The 25,257-nt window shown below is 42.4% G+C and overlaps 1 protein-coding gene across 1 annotated transcript in view; it reads left to right on the top strand.

Annotated features, from left to right (window-relative positions):
- Positions 1 to 612: 612 nt before the first annotated feature.
- LOC139412688 (glutamate receptor-interacting protein 2-like) overlaps positions 613 to 25,257 on the top strand; it is a gene marked incomplete at its 5' end in the record, with an annotated part of 110,889 nt that continues 86,244 nt past the window's right edge. The window contains 7 exons of the mRNA XM_071159349.1: positions 613 to 785; positions 7,245 to 7,390; positions 12,283 to 12,369; positions 12,838 to 12,913; positions 15,296 to 15,441; positions 19,912 to 20,059; positions 21,610 to 21,779. Of these exons, the coding sequence (XP_071015450.1) occupies positions 613 to 785; positions 7,245 to 7,390; positions 12,283 to 12,369; positions 12,838 to 12,913; positions 15,296 to 15,441; positions 19,912 to 20,059; positions 21,610 to 21,779 (946 nt within the window). The remainder of the gene's footprint in view (positions 786 to 7,244; positions 7,391 to 12,282; positions 12,370 to 12,837; positions 12,914 to 15,295; positions 15,442 to 19,911; positions 20,060 to 21,609; positions 21,780 to 25,257) is intronic.

The following is a 25,257-nucleotide window of genomic DNA, read 5'->3' as shown; positions in this document are numbered from 1 at the left end:
GGGGGATCCGTAATAAATACAAATACGAAGGGCTGTAAACTGCAATAGGGACGTGAGTAACAGCAACCTAATGTGTTGACAACAAAAAACGCTTTGGGTCCCCAGGATCAGGATGGAGAACCACTGCTCTACACCTATCCAAAGGCTGTGGGCTTTTACGTTTAAGGGCCACACATAAGAGAAGAACAGATGATGCACTATTTATCTTGTGTACCATGCATTGTGAATACCCATGAGTTACATATGTAATATTCACTAGAGGTTCAGTGTGACTCTTGGGCCAAACGAGAAGCAGATTGCAGAGAAAGATTGTGTTGGAGACGGTCTGGAAAAACTCCTGTTCCAAGTCATTAGAGCAACAGTACATGCCGAGAAAGCTCACTAAGCTAATATATAGCCATTAAAACCTTGGTTGTGTTTATGGGTAGAAGAGCTGATATATACTAACCAGATGTTACCTCAGTGGTTCCTGTGGTTCTATGGCCAATTCTGATTGTTTGTACAATTATGGGAAACAGCTGATCAGAATTTGTCGGCCTGTATAAACGCAGCCTAAGTGTCCTTGTGGTTGTGACAGCTTGGTTACTATAACATCCATACTATTATTGACTGTGTCTGTGTGTGCTGTGTGTGTTTGTGTTTGGGGTAGAAGATCTGCGGGGTGTGACGATAGTAGAGCTGATTAAGAAGGAAGGCAGCACCTTGGGCCTCACCATCTCCGGAGGAACAGACAAGGACGGAAAGCCCCGCGTCTCCAACCTACGACCAGGAGGACTGGCTGCCAGGTGAGATCTCACTTTTGTGAACAATGAGTTATTGACTTTTTTTTTTGTGAAAGTATTCCATGAGGGTATGAGACAGGCAAGCAAGCAAGCACATCAAGATAGAAGAGAGAGAGAGGTCAACTCTGACTTGAGCATTCATCGACCGGAACACACAGGAGAGAGAGGTCAACTCTGACTTGAGCTTTCATCGACCGGACCACACAGGAGAGAGAGGGAGCTTTCATCGACCGGACCACACAGGAGAGAGAGGGAGCTTTCATCGAGCGGAACACACAGGAGAGAGAGGGAGCTTTCATCGACCGGAACACACAGGAGAGAGAGGTCAACCCTGACTTGAGCTTTCATCGACCGGAACACACAGGAGAGAGAGGGAGCTTTCATCGACCGGAACACACAGGAGAGAGAGGTCAACCCTGACTTGAGCTTTCATCGACCGGAACACACAGGAGAGAGAGGGAGCTTTCATCGACCGGAACACACAGGAGAGAGAGGTCAACCCTGACTTGAGCTTTCATCGACCGGAACACACAGGAGAGAGAGGGAGCTTTCATCGACCGGAACACACAGGAGAGAGAGGTCAACCCTGACTTGAGCTTTCATCGACCGGAACACACAGGAGAGAGAGGGAGCTTTCATCAACCGGAACACACAGGAGAGAGAGGGAGCTTTCATCAACCGGAACACACAGGAGAGAGAGGTCAACCCTGACTTGAGCTTTCATCGACTGGAATGCACAGGAGAGAGAGGTCAACCCTGCCATAGGCTGCTGGCTCATGTACGGAGGACTGGACTACATGTTCTCTGCCTACAATAGGCTAGACATCTTTATTGCCCATTAAACATACACTGAGTGTTCAAAACATTAGGAACACTTGCTCTTTCAATTGAGCAAGACAATTGAGACATGGAATGTGTATGCGTGCCTTTCAGAGGGTGAATGTGCAAGACAAAATAGTGAAGTGTTTTTGAACGGGTTATGGTAGTAGGTACCAGGCGCACCGGTTTGTGACAAGAACTGCAACACTGCTGGGTTTGTCACTCTCAACAGTTTCCCGTGTGTATCAACAATGGTCCACCACCCAAACGGCATCCAGCCAACTTGACACAACTGTGGGAAGCATCGGAGTCAACATGGGCCAGCATCCCTGTGGAACGCTTTTGACACATTTGTAGTGACCATGCCCTGACGAATTGAGACTGTTCTGAGGGCAAAATCAGGGGTGCAACTCAATATTATTTCCTAATGGTTTGTACAGTCAGTGTATATTATATCAAAGGAACATTTTCCTTCAGCTCTGCTAGACCTTCAGCCCCTCATGCTTACTCAATGTGGATGGATACATGTTCCCTTCCTAGTGCCTAGACCTCCAGCCCCTCACCCACCATTAACAGCCTCTGACCCAGGCTGTGAGTCCCAAATGGCACCATTTCCCCTACATAACACACTACTGTCCTGTGGGCCCTGGTCAAACCTAGTGCACTACATAGGGAATAAGGTGCCATTTTGTCTGAAACCGCAGTCACGCTGTATCAGCCAATCAGGCCTTGATGTAGGAGGAACCATTTCACTAGGGGCAGATTTGTTAAAACAAGGGATCTGTCCATAATGGCATCCTATCCCCCCACGGGGCTCTGGTCAAAAGCAGTACACTATATAGGGACTAGGGTGTCATTTGAGACAATGTCTAAGGACTTGGGTGATGATGCTAAAAATAGGCACAGAGTCTTGGTCTTTGGGCATTATGCGCTTGGGCTACTGACTGACCTGTTTGGCTTTTAAAGAAGGCTTTCCCCTAGGAGATTTACAGTTGAGCTGCTCTGCAAGTTGTATTTTCTATGCTTTAGCCTTAGCTGGACAATTTATTTAGAAAAGTGGCTTTTATCCAAAGCTGTCTGACTCTGAATAAAGAAAGTGGGGCATGTAAAAGTCTCAATTTACGTATGACTGGCATATTTAATGCAGATAAAATATCAGCTAAATTAGCAATGTACCAACAAAGTAGTATTAATTCTCACATGCAAGTAGTCTCGCTTGTCAGGCTCATGGGTGCTTCACAGTGGCTGTGGTTAGTATCACCAACGTGCGAGACTCCTATATAGCTGCACAATAGCCTGTTGTCATTGTAGATCTGTCACCATGTGTGTCTGTGATCACTTTAATCTCAGTGGGTGTGTGAGAAGAGCTCATCTAGGACAAGCATCAAAGGAGCTTACTTTATGTTTTCATTTCCAACGTTAAGAAGCTTGCAACATCATAGTATTATTCTATGTATAGTAGGTAGAATTACATTTTTTATTTATTTGTACAGTAGCAGAGGAGAGGGTTTTGTCAGATGGAGTATTTGATTGACATTCTCTACTTTTTGACAAACTCTCTGACTCCTACCGCTCTACCTCACAATCCTATTATAACAAACATCAAAAAACATTTTCCGGTGGAGTCCGTCTTCAATTCTTCAAACCAAAAGTTATCTATCTGGCACTCACTCACAACCAACAAGGAACGCATCGATTAACTCTGTCTGGCGGATGGGCCAAAAAATGATGTATGATAACACTGTCTGGTCCTATCTGTTTGCCTGTGTGGAACTTGCAACCAGAATGTTGTGTTGTAGAATATAATGGAAACCGAATGTTGTGTTGTAGAATATAATGGAACCAGAATGTTGTTTTGTAGAATATAATGGAAACCGAATGTTGTGTTGTAGAATATAATGGAACCAGAATGTTGTTTTGTAGAATATAATGGAACCAGAATGTTGTGTTGTAGAATATAATGGAACCAGAATGTTGTGTTGTAGAATATAATGGAACCAGAATGTTGTGTTGTAGAATATAATGGAAACCGAATGTTGTGTTGTAGAATATAATGGAACCAGAATGTTGTTTTGTAGAATATAATGGAACCAGAATGTTGTGTTGTAGAATATAATGGAAACCGAATGTTGTGTTGTAGAATATAATGGAAACCGAATGTTGTGTTGTAGAATATAATGGAACCAGAATGTTGTTTTGTAGAATATAATGGAACCAGAATGTTGTTTTGTAGAATATAATGGAACCAGAATGTTGTGTTGTAGAATATAATGGAACCAGAATGTTGTGTTGTAGAATATAATGGAACCAGAATGTTGTGTTGTAGAATATAATGGAAACCGAATGTTGTGTTGTAGAATATAATGGAACCAGAATGTTGTTTTGTAGAATATAATGGAACCAGAATGTTGTGTTGTAGAATACAATGGTACCAGAATGTTGTTTTGTAGAATATAATGGAACCAGAATGTTGTGTTGTAGAATATAATGGAACCAGAATGTTGTGTTGTAGAATATAATGGAACCAGAATGTTGTGTTGTAGAATATAATGGAACCAGAATGTTGTTTTGTAGAATATAATGGAACCAGAATGTTGTGTTGTAGAATATAATGGAACCAGAATGTTGTTTTGTAGAATATAATGGAACCAGAATGTTGTGTTGTAGAATACAATGGAACCAGAATGTTGTTTTGTAGAATATAATGGAACCAGAATGTTGTGTTGTAGAATATAATGGAACCAGAATGTTGTGTTGTAGAATATAATGGAACCAGAATGTTGTGTTGTAGAATATAAAGGAAACCGAATGTTGTGTTGTAGAATATAATGGAACCAGAATGTTGTTTTGTAGAATATAATGGAACCAGAATGTTGTGTTGTAGAATACAATGGTACCAGAATGTTGTTTTGTAGAATATAATGGAACCAGAATGTTGTGTTGTAGAATATAATGGAACCAGAATGTTGTGTTGTAGAATATAATGGAACCAGAATGTTGTGTTGTAGAATATAATGGAACCAGAATGTTGTTTTGTAGAATATAATGGAACCAGAATGTTGTGTTGTAGAATATAATGGAACCAGAATGTTGTTTTGTAGAATATAATGGAACCAGAATGTTGTGTTGTAGAATACAATGGAACCAGAATGTTGTTTTGTAGAATATAATGGAACCAGAATGTTGTTTTGTAGAATATAATGGAACCAGAATGTTGTGTTGTAGAATATAATGGAACCAGAATGTTGTGTTGTAGAATATAATGGAACCAGAATGTTGTTTTGTAGAATATAATGGAACCAGAATGTTGTGTTGTAGAATACAATGGAACCAGAATGTTGTTTTGTAGAATATAATGGAACCAGAATGTTGTGTTGTAGAATATAATGGAACCAGAATGTTGTGTTGTAGAATATAATGGAACCAGAATGTTGTGTTGTAGAATATAATGGAACCAGAATGTTGTTTTGTAGAATATAATGGAACCAGAATGTTGTGTTGTAGAATATAATGGAACCAGAATGTTGTGTTGTAGAATATAATGGAACCAGAATGTTGTGTTGTAGAATATAATGGAACCAGAATGTTGTGTTGTAGAATATAATGGAAACCGAATGTTGTGTTGTAGAATATAATGGAACCAGAATGTTGTGTTGTAGAATATAATGGAAACCGAATGTTGTGTTGTAGAATATAATGGAACCAGAATGTTGTGTTGTAGAATATAATGGAACCAGAATGTTGTTTTGTAGAATATAATGGAACCAGAATGTTGTGTTGTAGAATATAATGGAACCAGAATGTTGTGTTGTAGAATATAATGGAACCAGAATGTTGTTTTGTAGAATATAATGGAACCAGAATGTTGTGTTGTAGAATACAATGGAACCAGAATGTTGTTTTGTAGAATATAATGGAACCAGAATGTTGTGTTGTAGAATATAATGGAACCAGAATGTTGTTTTGTAGAATATAATGGAACCAGAATGTTGTGTTGTAGAATACAATGGAACCAGAATGTTGTTTTGTAGAATATAATGGAACCAGAATGTTGTGTTGTAGAATATAATGGAACCAGAATGTTGTGTTGTAGAATATAATGGAACCAGAATGTTGTGTTGTAGAATATAATGGAACCAGAATGTTGTTTTGTAGAATATAATGGAACCAGAATGTTGTGTTGTAGAATATAATGGAACCAGAATGTTGTGTTGTAGAATATAATGGAACCAGAATGTTGTGTTGTAGAATATAATGGAACCAGAATGTTGTGTTGTAGAATATAATGGAAACCGAATGTTGTGTTGTAGAATATAATGGAACCATAATGTTGTGTTGTAGAATATAATGGAACCAGAATGTTGTGTTGTAGAATATAATGGAACCAGAATGTTGTGTTGTAGAATATAATGGAACCAGAATGTTGTGTTGTAGAATATAATGGAACCAGAATGTTGTGTTGTAGAATATAATGGAACCAGAATGTTGTGTTGTAGAATATAATGGAAACCGAATGTTGTGTTGTAGAATATAATGGAAACCGAATGTTGTTTTGTAGAATATAATGGAAACCGAATGTTGTGTTGTAGAATATAATGGAACCAGAATGTTGTTTTGTAGAATACAATGGAACCAGAATGTTGTTTTGTAGAATACAATGGAACCAGAATGTTGTGTTGTAGAATATAATGGAACCAGAATGTTGTGTTGTAGAATATAATGGAACCAGAATGTTGTGTTGTAGAATACAATGGAACCAGAATGTTGTTTTGTAGAATATAATGGAAACCGAATGTTGTGTTGTAGAATATAATGGAACCAGAATGTTGTGTTGTAGAATATAATGGAACCAGAATGTTGTTTTGTAGAATATAATGGAAACCGAATGTTGTTTTGTAGAATACAATGGAACCAGAATGTTGTGTTGTAGAATATAATGGAACCAGAATGTTGTGTTGTAGAATATAATGGAACCAGAATGTTGTGTTGTAGAATATAATGGAACCAGAATGTTGTTTTGTAGAATATAATGGAAACCGAATGTTGTGTTGTAGAATATAATGGAACCAGAATGTTGTTTTGTAGAATATATGAAATAGAATGTTTTGTCCTGAAATATGTTTTCTCCCTGAAGCGAGGAGACTACTGCTGGGTTGGTAATATATTTTTGATAGGCATCATTGTGCCAAATTACCAAGCCCCAAGGTGTGTGTGTGTGTGTGTGTGTGTGTGTGTGTGTGTGTGTGTGTGTGTGTGTGTGTGTGTGTGTGTGTGTGTGTGTGTGTGTGTGTGTGTGTGTGTGTGCGTGCGTGCGTGCGTGCGTGCGTGCGTGCGTGCGTGCGTGCGTGCGTGCGTGCGTGCGTGCGTGTGTGCCAAGGGGGAGAGAAAATAAATAACATTCCTAATTACCATCTAAATGAACATATGTTGACTCTCTGTAGAAAGACACTGACAAGATATACAGAAGTTTTATAGTTGCCATACTACAGAATTTGATTGTTATTGATTATGTAAGTATTAATTTTAAATTTGTTTAACATTATAGATATGAACCAACACCTTGTTATTTATCTGTCGTAGATCCTAAAGCCTAAAGGTTATCAGCTAGATAATACTGAATGTCTTTATGATCCTGTCTAACAGGAGTGATCAGCTGAACGTTGGCGACTACATCAAGTCAGTCAATGGTATCAACCTGACCAAGCTGAGACATGAAGAAATCATCAGTCTGTTGAAGAACGTGGGAGAACGAGTGGTGCTGGAAGTAGAGTATGAACTGCCCCCTTCAGGTAGGAGCAGCTTGATTTGATTGATTGATTTGTGGTTGATTGGTGTGTGTGGAAGCTTTCTCTTTTCCTTAGTCTAGACCCCAGTTATCAGGTACTACAGGCCCCAGTCATCAGGTACTACAGGCCCCAGTCATCAGGTACTACAGGCCCCAGTCATCAGATACTACAGGCCCCAGTCATCAGATACTACAGGCCCCAGTCATCAGGTACTACAGGCCCCAGTCATCAGATACTACAGGCCCCAGTCATCAGGTACTACAGGCCCCAGTCATCAGATACTACAGGCCTCAGTTATCAGGTACTACAGGCCCCAGTCATCAGATACTACAGGCCCCAGTCATCAGGTGCTACAGGCCCCAGTTATCAGGTACTACAGGCCCCAGTTATCAGGTACAATAGGCCCCAGTCATCAGGTACTAAAGGCCCCAGTTATCAGGTACTACAGGCCCCAGTCATCAGGTACTACAGGCCAGAGTTATCAGGTACTACAGGCCCCAGTCATCAGGTACTACAGGCCCCAGTTATCAGGTACTACAGGCCCCAGTTATCAGGTACTACAGGCCCCAGTTATCCGGTACTGCAGGCCCCGGTTATCGGGTACTACAGGCCCCAGTCATCAGATACTACAGGCCCCAGTTATCAGATACTACAGGCCCCAGTTATCAGATACTACAGGCCCCAGTCATCAGATACTACAGGCCCCAGTTATCAGATACTACAGGCCCCAGTCATCAGGTACTACAGGCCCCAGTTATCAGGTACTACAGGCCCCAGTTATCAGATACTACAGGCCCCAGTTATCAGGTACTAGAGGCCCCAGTCATCAGATACTACAGGCCCCAGTCATCAGGTACTACAGGCCCCAGTTATCAGGTACTACAGGCCCCAGTTATCAGGTACTACAGGCCCCATTTATCAGGTACTACAGGCCCCAGTCATCAGATACTACAGGCCCCAGTCATCAGGTACTACAGGCCCCAGTTATCAGATACTACAGGCCTCAGTTATCAGGTACTACAGGCCCCAGTCATCAGATACTACAGGCCCCAGTCATCAGGTGCTACAGGCCCCAGTTATCAGGTACTACAGGCCCCAGTCATCAGATACTACAGGCCCCAGTCATCAGGTGCTACAGGCCCCAGTTATCAGGTACTACAGGCCCCAGTTATCAGGTACTACAGGCCCCAGTCATCAGGTACTGAAGGCCCCAGTTATCAGGTACTACAGGCCCCAGTCATCAGGTACTACAGGCCAGAGTTATCAGGTACTACAGGCCCCAGTCATCAGGTACTACAGGCCCCAGTTATCAGGTACTACAGGCCCCAGTTATCAGGTACTACAGGCCCCAGTTATCCGGTACTGCAGGCCCCGGTTTTCGGGTACTACAGGCCCCAGTCATCAGATACTACAGGCCCCAGTTATCAGATACTACAGGCCCCAGTTATCAGATACTACAGGCCCCAGTCATCAGATACTACAGGCCCCAGTTATCAGATACTACAGGCCCCAGTCATCAGGTACTACAGGCCCCAGTTATCAGGTACTACAGGCCCGAGTTATCAGATACTACAGGCCCCAGTTATCAGGTACTAGAGGCCCCAGTCATCAGATACTACAGGCCCCAGTCATCAGGTACTACAGGCCCCAGTTATCAGGTACTACAGGCCCCAGTTATCAGGTACTACAGGCCCCATTTATCAGGTACTACAGGCCCCAGTTATCAGGTACTACAGGCCCCAGTCATCAGATACTACAGGCCCCAGTTATCAGATACTACAGGCCCCTTTTATCTGGTACTACAGGCCCCAGTCATCAGATACTACAGGCCCCAGTCATCAGGTACTACAGGCCCCAGTTATCAGGTACTACAGGCCCCAGTTATCAGATACTACAGGCCCCAGTCATCAGATACTACAGGCCCCAGTCATCAGGTACTACAGGCCCCAGTTATCAGATACTACAGGTCCAGGTTATCAGATACTACAGGCCCCAGTCATCAGGTACTACAGGCCCCAGTTATCAGGTACTACACGCCCCAGTCATCAGGTACTACAGGCCCCAGTTATCAGGTATTACAAGCCCCATTTATCAGATACTACAGGCCCAGTTATCAGATACTACAGGCCCAGTTATCAGATACTACAGGCCCCAGTTATCAGGTACTACAGGCCCCAGTTATCAGGTACTACAGGCCCCAGTCATCAGGTACTACAGGCCCCAGTTATCAGGTATTACAGGCCCCATTTATCAGATACTACAGGCCCAGTTATCAGATACTACAGGCCCCAGTTATCAGATACTACAGGCCCCAGTTATCAGATACTACAGGCCCAGTTATCAGATACTACAGGCCCCAGTTATCAGGTACTACAGGCCCCAGTTATCAGGTACTACAGGCCCCAGTTATCAGCTATTACAGGCCCCATTTATCAGATACTACAGGCCCAGTTATCAGATACTACAGGCCCCAGTTATCAGATACTACAGGCCCCTGGTCTGCCAGTATGATATCAGTGTTGCCAATAATACATCTCTGCCGGGGCGGCAGGGTAGCCTAGTGGTTAGAGCGTTGGACTAGTAACCGGAAGGTTGTGAGTTCAAAACCCCCGAGCTGACAAGGAACAAATCTGTCGTTCTGCCCCTGAACAGGCAGTTAACCCACTGTTCCCAGGCCGTCATTGAAAATAAGAATTTGTTCTTAACTGACTTGCCTGGTTAAATAAAGGTAAAATAAAAAAATAAAAAAATAAAAAAAATGTGTTCCCGGGTCTGCCATTCTAGTAAAACAGACATTTAACACTGTCATTTGAACTTTACAAGCCTAACCAATTCTGCATGACCTTACAGATTTGTAATAATGTTCTGTCTATGTATCATTGCTGTCTGTCGGTTACTGGGGACGAGCCCAGTAAAACCTGTGATTTAACGGCGGCTACATCATTCATATGCCTCACTACGTTTACCATTCTGTACTTCTCTGTACCTTTACCATTCTGTACCTTTACCATTCTGTACTTCTCTGTACCTTTATCCCTCTCTCACTACCTTTACCATTCTGTACTTCTCTGTACCTTTATCCCTCTCTCACTACCTTTACCATTCTGTACTTCTCTGTACCTTTACCATTCTGTACTTCTCTGTACCTTTACCATTCTGTACTTCTCTGTACCTTTATCCCTCTCTCTGTCTGTCTCTCACTACCTTTACCATTCTGTACTTCTCTGTACCTTTATCTCTCTCTCTGTCTGTTTCTCACTACCTTTACCATTCTGTACTTCTCTGCACCTTTATCCCTCTCTCTGTCTGTCTCTCACTACCTTTACCATTCTGTACATCTCTGTACCTTTATCTCTCTCTCTGTACCTTTCTCTCTTTATCTCTCTCTGTCTCTCTGTATCTTTCTCTCTTTATCTCTCTGTACCTTTATCCCTCTCTCTGTATCTTTCTCTCTTTATCTCTCTGTACCTCACTCTCTCTGTCTGTCTCTCTTTATCTCTCTGTCTCTCTTTATCTCTCTGTACCTCTCTCTCTCTGTCTCGCTCTCTGTACCTTTCTCTCTTTATCTCACTCTGTCTCTCTCTGTACCTTTCTCTCAATTCAATTCAATTCAAGGGCTTTATTGGCATGGGAAACATGTGTTAACATTGCCAAAGCAAGTGAGGTAGATAATATATAAAGTGAATATATAAAGTGAAATAAACAATACAAATTAACAGTAAACATTACACATACAGAAGTTTCAAAACAATAAAGACATTACAAATGTCATATTATATATACATATACAGTGTTTTAACAATGTACAAATGGTTAAAGGACACAAGATAAAATAAATAAGCATAAATATGGGTTGTATTTACAATGGTGTGTGTTCTTCACTGGTTGCTCTTTTCTCGTGGCAACAGGTCACAAATCTTGCTGCTGTGATGGCACACTGTGGAATTTCCCCCAGTAGATATGGGAGTTTATCAAAATTGGATTTGTTTTCGAATTCTTTGTGGATCTGTGTAATCTGAGGGAAATATGTCTCTCTAATATGGTCATATGTTGGACAGGAGGTTAGGAAGTGCAGCTCAGTTTCCACCTCATTTTGTGGGCAGTGTGCACATAGCCTGTCTTCTCTTGAGAGCCATGTCTGCCTACGGCGACCTTTCTCAATAGCAAGGCTATGCTCACTAAGTCTGTACATAGTCAAAGCTTTCCTTAAGTTTGGGTCAGTCACAGTGGACAGGTATTCTGCCACTGTGTACTCTCTGTTTAGGGCCAAATAGCATTCTAGTTTGCTCTGTTCTTTTGTTAATTCTTTCCAATGTGTCAAGTAATTATCTTTTTGTTTTCTCATGATTTGGTTGGGTCTAATTGTGTTGCTGTCCTGGGGCTCTGTGGGGTCTGTTTGTGTTTGTGAACAGAGCCCCAGGACCAGCTTGCTTAGGGGACTCTTCTCCAGTTTCATCTCTCTGTAGGTGATGGCTTTGTTATGGAAGGTTTTTGGGAATCACTTCCTTTTAGGTGGTTGTAGAATTTAATGGCTCTTTTCTGGATTTTGATAATTAGTGGGTATCGGCCTAATTCTGCTCTGCATGCATTATTTGGTGTTCTACGTTGTACACACGGGATATATTTGCAGAATTCTGCATGCAGAGTCTTTATTTGGTGTTTGTCCCATTTTGTGAAGTCTTGGTTGGTGCGCGGACCCCAGACCTCACAACCATAAAGGGCAATGGGCTCTATCACTGATTCAAGTATTTTTATCCAGATCCTAATTGGTATGTTGAATTTTATGTTCCTTTTGATGGCATAGAATGCCCTTCTTGCCATGTCTCTCCCCCCCCGCCCCCCCCCCCCCTCTTTCTCTCTCGCTCTCTCTCTCTGGCTCTCTGCCTCTCCTTCAGCACCAGACAGCACATCAGGTGTGATTTCCAAGACAATCGAGATATGTTTGCACAAAGAAGGCACCAGCTTCGGCTTCGTCATGAGAGGTACTATACTATGTATATTATACTGTGTCACAGATCCTGTTTCCTTCTTGTCTTCTACTGGTTAATTTGACTATGTTCCAGTCACTAACCCTAACCCATAAAGAAGCACACTCAAATTGATTTAAGCTAGCCTCAGTAGTCTCAACAGTGTCCCCAATTGGAATGGCTAATTTCCTAACATCGCCATCCACAGCCCAATAAAATAGTGAGTCATTTGGGCTGTAGGGGAAATCAATCCGAGATTAACAGCACAGTTAGCGTGGAAGATTATATTTTAGCTGTCAGCGTCTGAAAGGAGTAGCGAAACAGAGTAAAATATGACCACACAGTCTGATGCTTCCATTATATGCTTCACAATGTTTTCATGCAGATGTTTTTTTTTAGGTAAATTAGGCCCTATTGAAAGTAATGCGAGAAGCGTATTACCAAACCGCTTCCTCACTGGGTCTGTTTCACGTGACGTTTCAGGGGGCTCACACGAAGACTGGAACAAATCACGCCCCCTGGTGGTGACATACGTCCGGCCGGGAGGCCCTGCAGACAGGTATGGTGGAACACCTGAGTCCTATATGGCATCCTATTCCGCATTTAAAATGAAATACAATATTTATTTATTTTGTCTAGCTTTGGTATGTCAGAAATGTTGTCTTGAGCATTTCTACCACGAGATACAATACGTATTTTTGAGAAGTGGCACAGGGTCAGCTGCAGTTCAGTAAATATCGAGCTATTTTATAGTACACTATATAGTACACTATATAGGATCTAAATGTAGTGCACTACTGGTGTCATCTGAGAGCCTGTGTTAACTTTGTTCTGTTAGGCTGAGAGGGATATTGAATATATGAATATGTCTCCTGAATATTTTGTCTGGCGCTCGTTACATATGCATGTGTTTTCCCTTTTTCCTCTCTTCCCACCCAATTGTAAAATAAGCCAGCTGAGAAATGTCGGAGAAGAGGGGGAGAGAGGAGAGGAGCGGTAGAAGGAGAGGAGAGGAGAATTGAAGCGAGAAGAGGAGAGGTAGAAGTAGAGACAGTGGAGATGAGAGGAAAGGAAAAGAAAGGAGGAGAGGAGAAGAGAGAAGAGGAGAGAAGAGAGAAGAGGAGACAAAATGAGAGGAGACGAGAGAAGAGGAGAATAAATGACAGGAGAAGAGAGAAGAGAGAAGAGGAGAAGAAATGAGAGGAGAAGAGAGGACAAGAGAGGAGTAGAGAGGAGGGGAAGAGAAAAGAAGAGAGTTGAGGAGAAGAGAGGACAAGAGATGAGAGGACAAGAGAAGAAAAGAGAGGAGAGGTAAAGGAAAGGAGATGAAAAGAGAGAAGAGAGGAGAGGTAGAAGGAAAGGATAGGAGAGGAGAAGAGAAGAGAGGAAGGAGAGAGAGGAGAACAGAGGAGAACAGAGGAGATGAAAGGAGAAGAGAAGAGAGGAAGAAGGAGAGCAAAGTGGGGAAGAGAGGAGAGGAGAAGAGAAGAGAGGAAGAAGGAGAGCGAGAGGAGAAGAGAGGAGAGGAGAAGAGAGGAGATCTAACAGAGTGCTCTCTTCCTGCCATAATGAAACTGGATTTATTCAGTGTGCCACTTGGCAGAGGGAATGGAAATGCTGCTTGGGTTTTCTCTGCCATTTGTAAGATAGTCAGAATGTAGTTACAGAACATTGTTTGAGATGCGGCCCCTTAAATACCATGTGACAGGTTGCAGAAACTGGAACAGAACATGCAATTCTTCTTCTTCTCCTCCCTCTCCCCACTCCCTCTGTCCCTGTCCTTCTTTCCCATCCTTCTCTCTCTGTTTCTCTCTTCCTTTGTCCCGCACTATATCTGTCCTGCTCTCTCTCTCTTCCCCTGTCCCGCTCTTTCTCTCTTCCCCTGTCCCGCTCTTTCTCTGTCTTGCTCTCTCTCTGTTCCACTCTCTCTCTGTCTCTCTCTCTCTCTGTGTCTCTCTGTCTCTCTCTCTCTCTCTCTCTCTCTCTCTCTCTCTCTCTCTCTCTCTCTCTCTCTCTCTCTCTCTCTCTCTCTCTCTCTCTCTCTCTCTCACACACACACACACACTCCCTCCCCCTTTGACCCACAAGACTGTAGGGTGTAGCTGTCTGAGGCATCTTTCCTCTCTGTGCCTTTGGTTCAGTCAATGTTTCTCTGTATCTGCTGTCTCCATGACTGTGGTTGTCTTCCAATAATACTTGTCGCCAGGATCTTAAGTTGTGTAGAATTCCTTAATAGTTTGGTTGGATAGAAGCCATATTCATTTACAAAATGTCTAATGTGACAGTTTTTTGAGTAACATTTGTAAAGGTTTTTTTTGCTTTGCTTTACCTTTCACATACATCAAAAACAAAAGCCATGGGTTTGTGATTGTCCTGTAAAAAGGATCTGTGCATCTATGTGTGTCTTGTATAACATATTTTCACCTGATTGTTCCTGGTTAGGTCACATGGCCAGGAACAAAACCTGGATATACTAATTCATCTATCCCTGTTTATTGAACCAAACAACAGTGTCCCATCTCTGCCCCTCTCTTCCCCTTTTCTTTCTCTATCCTCTCCCTGTCTCTCTACCCTCCCTGTCTCTCTACCCTCCCTGTCTCTCTCATCTCCCTGTCTCTCCTCTCCCTGTCTCTCTACCCTCCCTGTCTCTCTACCCTCCCTGTCTCTCATCTCCCTGTCTCTCTCATCTCCCTGTCTCTCCTCTCCCTGTCTCTCCTCTCCCTGATTCCCCTCTCCCTGTCTCTCTCATCTCCCTGTCTCTGCTCTCCCTGTCTCTCTCATCTCCCTGTCTCTCTCCTCTCCCTGTCTCTCCTCTCCCTGTTTGTCTCTCTCACTTCTCTCTCTCTCTCTTTCTCTCTCTCTCTCTCTGTCTCTCTCTCTCTCTCTCTCTCCCTCGCTCTCTCTGTCCCTGTCCCTGTCCCTGTACCATGTCCCCCTGTAGAGAGGGCACTCTGAAGCCAGGCGACCGTCTGATGAGTGTTGATGGGGTACCTCTCCACAGTGCCAACCATGGAGATGCCCTCACTGTGCTCAACCAGTGTGGTCAGGAGGCCCTTTTCCAGATCGAGTATGACGTCTCTATCATGGGTAAGAGAAACCATAGATATGATATACTCCATCAGAGAAAACTCTCCTGCAGAAAATAAATAAATAAGTAATAATTAAATAAATAAAATAATTTATACTGACTGTTCGTTGTCTGGCATTCAGACTGAATGTTTACTTTGTTTAATTTTTTAAAATTGTTTGTTTCACCTCACTGAAATGTTAAATGGAGTAATATTCATGTAGTAATATTCATGTAGTAATATTCATGTAGTAATATTCATGTAGTAATATTCATTGGGTACTATTCATGGGGTATTATTCATGTGGTAATATTCATGGGGTAATATGCATGTAGTAATATTAATGGGGTAATATTCAAGTAGTAATATTCATATAGTAATATTCATTGGGTAATATTCATGTAGTAATATTCATGTAGTAATATTCATGTGGTAATATGTCTTTCCTGGAGAGGGGCGTCTGGTAGACTTCAACTTCAGATTGAAAAAAAATACCTCTGCTCTGCAGAAACATAGTGTTCGATCTTCTCAGACAGAAGTCAAAAGTTAAGTGACAATCCTGCTACTCTCTGTGGTAAGGGGGGCTCTCTCCTTGTTTTGTTTTAATTGTGAATCTCAAATAGCAGGTTTTCTGTCTGGCTGAGTGGCAGATTGGTGACCCTTCATCTCCTCTCAGTATTGAGGGTAAAGTGGCTACCCAGTGTTGCCAGTTGCAAATGAGATTTTTCCAGAACAATCTGTAACACCTTGCCACGCCCACTAAGCCTGGAACAGGGAGAAGTACTCCCCCCAGTCTCCTTTAGACAGGGTTCTCTGACATGGTAGAATTATGTACTGGGACTGGGTCCCAGGCAGACACAACAGACTAACTTGTTCACAAAAGTTTGCGTGTTCTCTTCGTATATATCAAATCCGCTGAAAGTAAGCCCCCTATTGAGTACAGTGTGTGGTAAATGGTAAATACGCTTAGCTAGCTGCAGATCTGTGGTTAAAAAATGAGACAGTGGAAACAGCCGTTGTTGTCTTTTACTCCTCCAACAACCATTCCCTGTCATCCAATATTACAACCAGCTATCACCACAGAATATTACAACCAGCTATCACCACAGAATATTACAACCATCTACCACCACAGAATATTACTACAACCATCTATCACCACAGAATATTACAACCATCTACCACCACAGAATATTACTACAACCAACTACTACCACATAATATTACAACCATCTACTACCACAGAATATTACAACCAGCTATCACCACAGAATATTACAACCATCTACCACCACAGAATATTACTACAACCATCTACCACCACATAATATTACAACCATCTACCACCACATAATATTACAACCAACTACTACCACAGAATATTACTACAACCATCTACCACCACAGAATATTACTACAACCAACTACTACCACAGAATATTACTACAACCATCTACCACCACAGAATATTACTACAACCATCTACCACCACAGAATATTACAACCAGCTACCACCACAGAATATTACAACCAACTACCACCACAGAATATTACAACCAACTACCACCACAGAATATTACAACCATCTACCACCACAGAATATTACAACCAACTACTACCACAGAATATTACTACCAACTACCACCACAGAATATTACAACCATCTACCACCACAGAATATTACAACCAACTACCACCACAGAATATTACAACCATCTACTACCACATAATATTACAACCATCTATCACCACAGAATATTACAACCATCTACCACCACAGAATATTACAACCATCTACCACCACAGAATATTACAACCAACTACCACCACAGAATATTACAACCATCTACTACCACATAATATTACAACCATCTATCACCACAGAATATTACAGCCATCTACTACCACATAATATTACAACCATCTACTACCGCATAATATTACAACCAACTACTACCACATAATATTACTACAACCATCTACCACCACAGAATATTACAACCATCTACAACCACAGAATATTACTACAACCAACTACTACCACAGAATATTACAACCATCTACCACCACAGAATATTACAACCAACTACCACCACAGAATATTACAACCATCTACTACCACATAATATTACAACCATCTATCACCACAGAATATTACAACCATCTACCACCACAGAATATTACAACCATCTACCACCACAGAATATTACAACCAACTACCACCACAGAATATTACAACCATCTACTACCACATAATATTACAACCATCTATCACCACAGAATATTACAACCATCTACTACCACATAATATTACAACCATCTACTACCACATAATATTACAACCAACTACTACCACATAATATTACTACAACCATCTACCACCACAGAATATTACAACCATCTACAACCACAGAATATTACTACAACCAACTACTACCACAGAATATTACAACCAACTACTACCACAGAATATTACAACCAACTACCACCACAGAATATTACAACCAACTACCACCACATAATATTACAACCAACTACCACCACAGAATATTACAACCATCTACCACCACAGAATATTACTACAACCAACTACCACCACAGAATATTACAACCAACTACCACCACATAATATTACAACCATCTATCACCACAGAATATTACAACCATCTATCACCACAGAATATTACTACAACCATCTACCACCACAGAATATTACTACAACCATCTACCACCACAGAATATTACAACCATCTATCACCACAGAATATTACTACAACCATCTACCACCACAGAATATTACTACAACCAACTACCACCACAGAATATTACAACCAACTACCACCACAGAATATTACAACCAACTACCACCACAGAATATTACAACCAACTACCACCACAGAATATTACAACCATCTACTACCACAGAATATTACAACCAACTACCACCACAGAATATTACAACCATCTACCACCACAGAATATTACAACCATCTATCACCATAGAATATTACAACCATCTATCACCACAGAATATTACAACCATCTACTACCACATAATATTACAACCAACTACTACCACAGAATATTACTACAACCATCTACCACCACAGAATATTACAACCATCTATCACCATAGAATATTACAACCATCTATCACCACAGAATATTACAACCATCTATCACCATAGAATATTACAACCATCTATCACCACAGAATATTACTACAACCATCTACCACCACAGAATATTACAACCATCTACAACCACAGAATATTACTACAACCAACTACTACCACAGAATATTACAACCAACTACTACCACAGAATATTACAACCAACTACCACCACAGAATATTACAACCAACTACCACCACATAATATTACAACCAACTACCACCACAGAATATTACAACCATCTACCACCACAGAATATTACTACAACCAACTACCACCACAGAATATTACAACCAACTACCACCACAGAATATTACAACCAACTACCACCACAGAATATTACTACAACCAACTACCACCACAGAATATTACAACCATCTACCACCACAGAATATTACTACAACCAACTACCACCACAGAATATTACAACCAACTACCACCACAGAATATTACTACAACCAACTACCACCACAGAATATTACTACAACCAACTACCACCACAGAATATTACAACCAACTACCACCACAGAATATTACAACCAACTACCACCACAGAATATTACTACAACCAACTACCACCACAGAATATTACTACAACCAACTACCACCACAGAATATTACAACCAACTACCACCACAGAATATTACAACCAACTACCACCACAGAATATTACTATAACCAACTACCACCACAGAATATTCTAACCAACTACCACCACAGAATATTACTACAACTAACTACCACCACAGAATATTCTAACCAACTACCACCACAGAATATTACTACAACCAACTACAACCACAGAATATTACTACAACCAACTACCACCACAGAATATTACAACCAACTTTGAGTATAGTGTACAAAAGCATGAATCAATATCTGTATTTTCCTGGCTGCGGTACTGCTGGTTTTCATGCTTCCCCTCTAATCAGAGACTGAGTCAGACCTCTCTGGACAATTAATGACAATAATTGACCAATTATTTCCAGGTGAAAAAGGAAAGCAGCGGTACTTCTGTACCTCGAGGGCCTGAACCGAACTGCCCTGGACTATAATGGCTGATAATTGTCCCATGTTCCTGCTGTTAACTCCTGATTATAATAACTTTCTGGGAGGTGGACTCTGAATGCCATATCATTCTCATCATACAGTTGCAGGCACTAAAACATTGTTAAAACCCTGTACTGTGGAACAGCTTTTTTCTGACTAATTATCAAAAGGAAGTGCACGAGCATTGCATGAACATTGTGATAATTGTTCTACCAATACTAACGCAACTGTATTCAATTCAATCTTAATTTGTGCCTTTCAGATACTGTGATGAATGCATCTGGTCCCCTATTGGTGGAGATCGCCAAATCACCGGGGGCAGCTCTCGGTATCACCTTGACAACCGCCACCCACAGGAACAAGCAGGTCATCGTCATCGACAGGATCAAAGCAGCTAGTGTGGTGGACAGGTGAGCTGACAGACCCACAGCTAGTGTGGTGGACAGGTGAGCTGTCAGACCCACAGTTAGAGTGGTAGATAGGTGAGCTGACAGAACCACAGCTAGTGTGGTGGACAGGTGAGCTGACAGACCCACAGTTAGAGTGGTAGATAGGTGAGCTGACAGAACCACAGCTAGAGTGGTGGACATGTGAGCTGACAGACCCACAGCTAGTGTGGTGGACAGGTGAGCTGTCAGACCCACAGCTAGAGTGGTGGACAGGTGAGACACGCTCTCCTTACTGCATCCACAATCTGACAAACAGATCAACAGACTCCCTATCACAGATCAACAGTCTCCCTATCACAGATCAACAGTCTCCCTATCACAATTCAGCAGTCTCCCTATCACAGATCAACAGTCTCCCTATCACAGATCAACAGTCTCCCTATCACAGATTAACAGTCTCCCTATCACAGATCAACAGTCTCCCTATCACAATTCAGCAGTCTCCCTATCACAGATCAGCAGTCTCCCTATCACAGATCAACAGTCTCCCTGTCACAGATCAACAGTCTCCCTATCACAGATCAACAGTCTCCCTATCACAGATCAACTATCTCCCTATCTCAGATATCACAGATCAATAGTCTCCCTGTCACAGATCAACAGTCTCCCTGTCACAGATCAACAATCTCCCTATCACAGATCAACAATCTCCCTATCACAGATCAACAGTCTCCCTATCACATCATTTCATTCAACAGATACCGTATACAGTTCAGCAAAGCAGTGAGCAGCAGTGGGGGTTTGAACTTGCAACCTTCCGGTTACTAGTCCAACGCTCTAACCACTAGGCTACTCTGCACCCCACATACAGAAGTTTCAAAACAATAAAGACAATCCAAATGTCATATTATAGGTCTCTCTCCCTCTCTTTCTCTCTCTCTCTCTCCCTCTCTCTCTCTCTCTCTCTCTCTCTCTCTCCCTCTCTCTCTCTCTCTCTCTCTCTCTCTCTCTCTCTCTCTCTCTCTCTCTCTCCCTCTCTCTCTCTCTCTCTCTCTCTCTCTTTCTCTCTCTCTATCTATCAATTCAATTCAGTTCAATTCAACTCAAGGGGCTTTATTGCCATGGGTAAAATATGTTAACATCGCCAAAGCAAGTGAAATAGATAATAAACAAATGAGAAATAAACAATGAACAGTAAATATTACACTCCAAAAGAATAAAGGCATTTCAAATGTCATTATGTCTTTTTGCTTTGTTGTAAGAATGTGCAAATGGTTAAAGTACAAAAGGGAAAATAAATTAACATAAATATGTCTTTACAATGGTGTTTGTTCTTCACTGGTTGCCCTTTTCTTGTGGCAACAGGTCACAAATCTTGCTGCTGTGATGGCACACTGTGGTATTTCACCCAGTAGATATGGGAGTTTATCAAAATTGGGTTTGTTTTCGAATTCTTTGTGAATCTCTTTCTCTCTCCCCACTCTCACTCCCCCCCCCACCCTCACCCTCCTCTCTCTGTCTCCCTCTTACTCCTCCCCACCTCGCTCCCCACCTCGCTCTCTATGTATCAGGAGTGGAGCCCTCCATATAGGAGACCACATCCTGTCCATCGATGGGACCAGCACGGAGCACTGTTCAGTCCTGGAGGCCACACAGCTATTAGCCAGCACCTCAGACCAGGCCAAGCTAGAGATCCTCCCCGCCCACCACAGCAGACTGCCCAGCAAACCCCAGGACACTGGTGAGTGAGGACACGTTGATTTTACTGTCCAAGAGGGGAACAAAGAAAACCCTAGTTTCCCTAACCCCTAACCCTAAAACGAACCCCTAACCCTAAAATTAACCCTACCCGTAACCCTAACCTTAACCCCAAACTCCTAACCCTAAACCTAACCCCTAACCCTAAAACTAACCCTACCCTTAACCCTAACCTTAACCCCTAGTCCCTAACCCTAAAACTAACCCTAACCTTTAACATTAACCCTACCCTTAACCTTAACCCCAAACTCCTAACCCTAACCCCTAACCCCAAACCCTAATTGTAGCCCTAACTGTCAACCTAACCCCTGAGCCTAATATAGTATTTTTCCTAATGGTGACCTGCAAAATATCCACACTTGTCAGAGTTTTCCTCGTTTTACTATCCTTGTGAGGACTTTTGGAACCTAAAATGATAGTAAAGTTAGACTATACCAGACAGACAGGCACACGCGCACACACACACACACACACACACACACACACACACACACACACACACACACACACACACACACACACACACACACACACACACACACACACACACACACACACACACACACACACACACACACACACACACACACACACACACACACACACACACACACACACACACACACACACACAAACATACCGTCATCAGGGACAGTCCTGTGATCTAACTTGCCGTCAGTTGTTTTAATTAGCTGTGCTGAACTTAATGGTTCCCCATGAGTATTACATTGAGAACAAGATTTAATCAGAGATGCACATAGCCATAAAAAAAATCATAAAATCTCAGTCAGATGTAGAAAACTGAGAGCCCTGCTGCCGTGTAATATGTACAAAAAGCAAAGTGTTTGCATTTATAGCACAACCATGACATATTTCATGCATCCATTCCTGCTTTGGATGCTAACTATCTAAGACCAGAGCACATTCGACCTGAGCACATCAGACCTGAGCACATCAGACTAGAGCACATCAGACTAGAGCAGACCAGACTAGAGCAGACCAGACTAGAGCAGACCAGACTAGAGCACATCAGACTAGAGCAGATCAGACTAGAGCACATCAGACCTGAGCAGACCAGACTAGAGCACATCAGACCTGAGCAGACCAGACCAGAGCACATCAGACTAGAGCACATCAGACTAGAACACATCAGACCTGAGCACATCAGACCAGATCACATCAGACCTGAGCACATCAGACTAGAGCACATCAGACCTGAGCACATCAGACCTGAGCACATCAGACCTGAGCACATCAGACTAGAAAACATCAGACCAGAGCACATCAGACCTGAGCAGACCAGACCTGAGCACATCAGACCTGAGCACATCAGACCAGAGCACATCAGACCTGAGCAGACCAGACCTGAGCACATCAGACTAGAGCACATCAGACTAGAAAACATCAGACCAGAGCACATCAGACCTGAGCAGACCAGACCTGAGCACATCAGACCTGAGCACATCAGACCAGAGCACATCAGACCTGAGCAGACCAGACCTGAGCACATCAGACTAGAGCACATCAGACCAGAGCACATCAGACCTGAGCAGACCAGACCTGAGCACATCAGACTAGTGCACATCAGACCTGAGCACATCAGACCTGAGCACATCAGACCAGAGCACATCAGACCAGAGCACATCAGACCTGAGCACATCAGACCTGAGCACATCAGACTAGAGCACATCAGACTAGAGCAGACCAGACTAGAGCAGCCCAGGCTAGAGCAGACCAGACTAGAGCACATCAGACTAGAGCACATCAGACTAGAGCACATCAGACCTGAGCACATCAGACCTGAGCACATCAGACCTGAGCACATCAGATCAGAGCACATCAGACCTGAGCACATCAGACTTGAGCAGACCAGACCTGTAGCATGAGTCCAAATCAAAGTATGCGAAATGGAGCACGGTGTCATGCCCTGACCATAGAGAGCCTTTTATTCTCTATTTTGGTTAGGTCGGAGTGTGACTAGGGTGGGTGATCTAATGCATTGTTTTCTATGTTGGCCTGGTATGGTTCCCAATCAGAGGCAGCTGTTTATCATTGTCTCTGATTGGGGATCATATTTAGGCAGCCATTTCACCACTGTGTTTTGTGGGATCTTGTTTGTGTGTTGTTGCCTGTGAGCACGGATTGTTTTTTGTGAGTTTCCTTTATTAAACCTGTGGAACCCAAATCACGCTGCATGTTGGTCTGAGTGTATCTCCAGTTCGTACGACGATCGTGACACCCGGACACTTAAAAATACGACGCAACATTTCTTGAAATCAATGGTGGCCATTATTTGAGTTGAAGCGAGAGAAAATGAACTCAGACTTTGGAAATAAATGTTGCCCATTCACATCTCATATGTTGCCTGACTACAATATTGCATCTTGAAAACGTTAATAAATACATTCTGTGTTCATTTTGGCATGTTTACATGCCTACAATTCCCACTGTCGTGTGCGTAGATTGCACACTATAGGCAAAAGGCAAAAACTCGCTAACTGCTACTATTGACTAGCTAGCTTTCCACAAAGAATTGGTAGCTAGCTACCCACAATTAATTGGTAGCTAGCTACCCACGATTAATTGGTAGCTAGCTACCCACGATTAATTGACATCTATGTTTCATAACATTAATTGAAGGTTATTTGTCTTTTTAACTGGCTGGTTAGCTAGATTATTACAATTCACATATAGCTACAGTATCTGTTAGTTATGAAGTAAAACGTATGCTTTGTGTATATCTTGTTTCGTCTCTATTGTCATTGTACTGACTGGAAGAAGGTTCAGTGAATGGGGAGGTGCATCGTGAGGTAATACAATAGGGGGAGGTGCATCGTGAGGTAATACAATAGGGGGAGGTGCATCGTGAGGTAATACAATAGGGGGAGGTTCATCGTGAGGTAATACAATAGGGGGAGTGCATCACAAATGTCATGTTTTATGTGTTCTCCACACTCTCGTCCTCACAAGAACGTACTCAAGAGAACGTCCTCTGAGAATTCACTTGGAGCATGAGAGTGTGGAGCACGGTAGTATGCATACTGAGAAACATCCAGGGTCTATACTACAGTTTTCATGAGCTTGAACACAGGGTAGATACTACAGGGTTGATACTACAGGGTAGCTATTATAGGGTAGAGACTACAGGCTACTACAGGGTAGTTACTACAGGGTAGCTACTACAGGGTAGAAACTACAGGGTAGATACTACAGGGTAGATACTACAGGGTAGGTACTACAGGGTAGAAACTACAGGGTAGATACTACAGGGTGGATACTACAGGGTGCTACAGGGTAGAAACTACAGGGTAGAAACTACAGGGTAGATACTACAGGGTACTACAGGGAAGATACTACAGGGTAGATACTACAGGGTAGAAACTACAGGGTACTACAGGGTAGACTACAGGGTACTACAGGGTAGATACTACAGGGTAGATACTACAGGGTTGTGTGATTAC

This window comes from Oncorhynchus clarkii, chromosome 7 (assembly GCF_045791955.1).
Source record: "Oncorhynchus clarkii lewisi isolate Uvic-CL-2024 chromosome 7, UVic_Ocla_1.0, whole genome shotgun sequence".
Taxonomy (NCBI): domain Eukaryota; kingdom Metazoa; phylum Chordata; class Actinopteri; order Salmoniformes; family Salmonidae; genus Oncorhynchus; species Oncorhynchus clarkii.
This window is presented reverse-complemented; position numbering and strand designations above follow the sequence as displayed.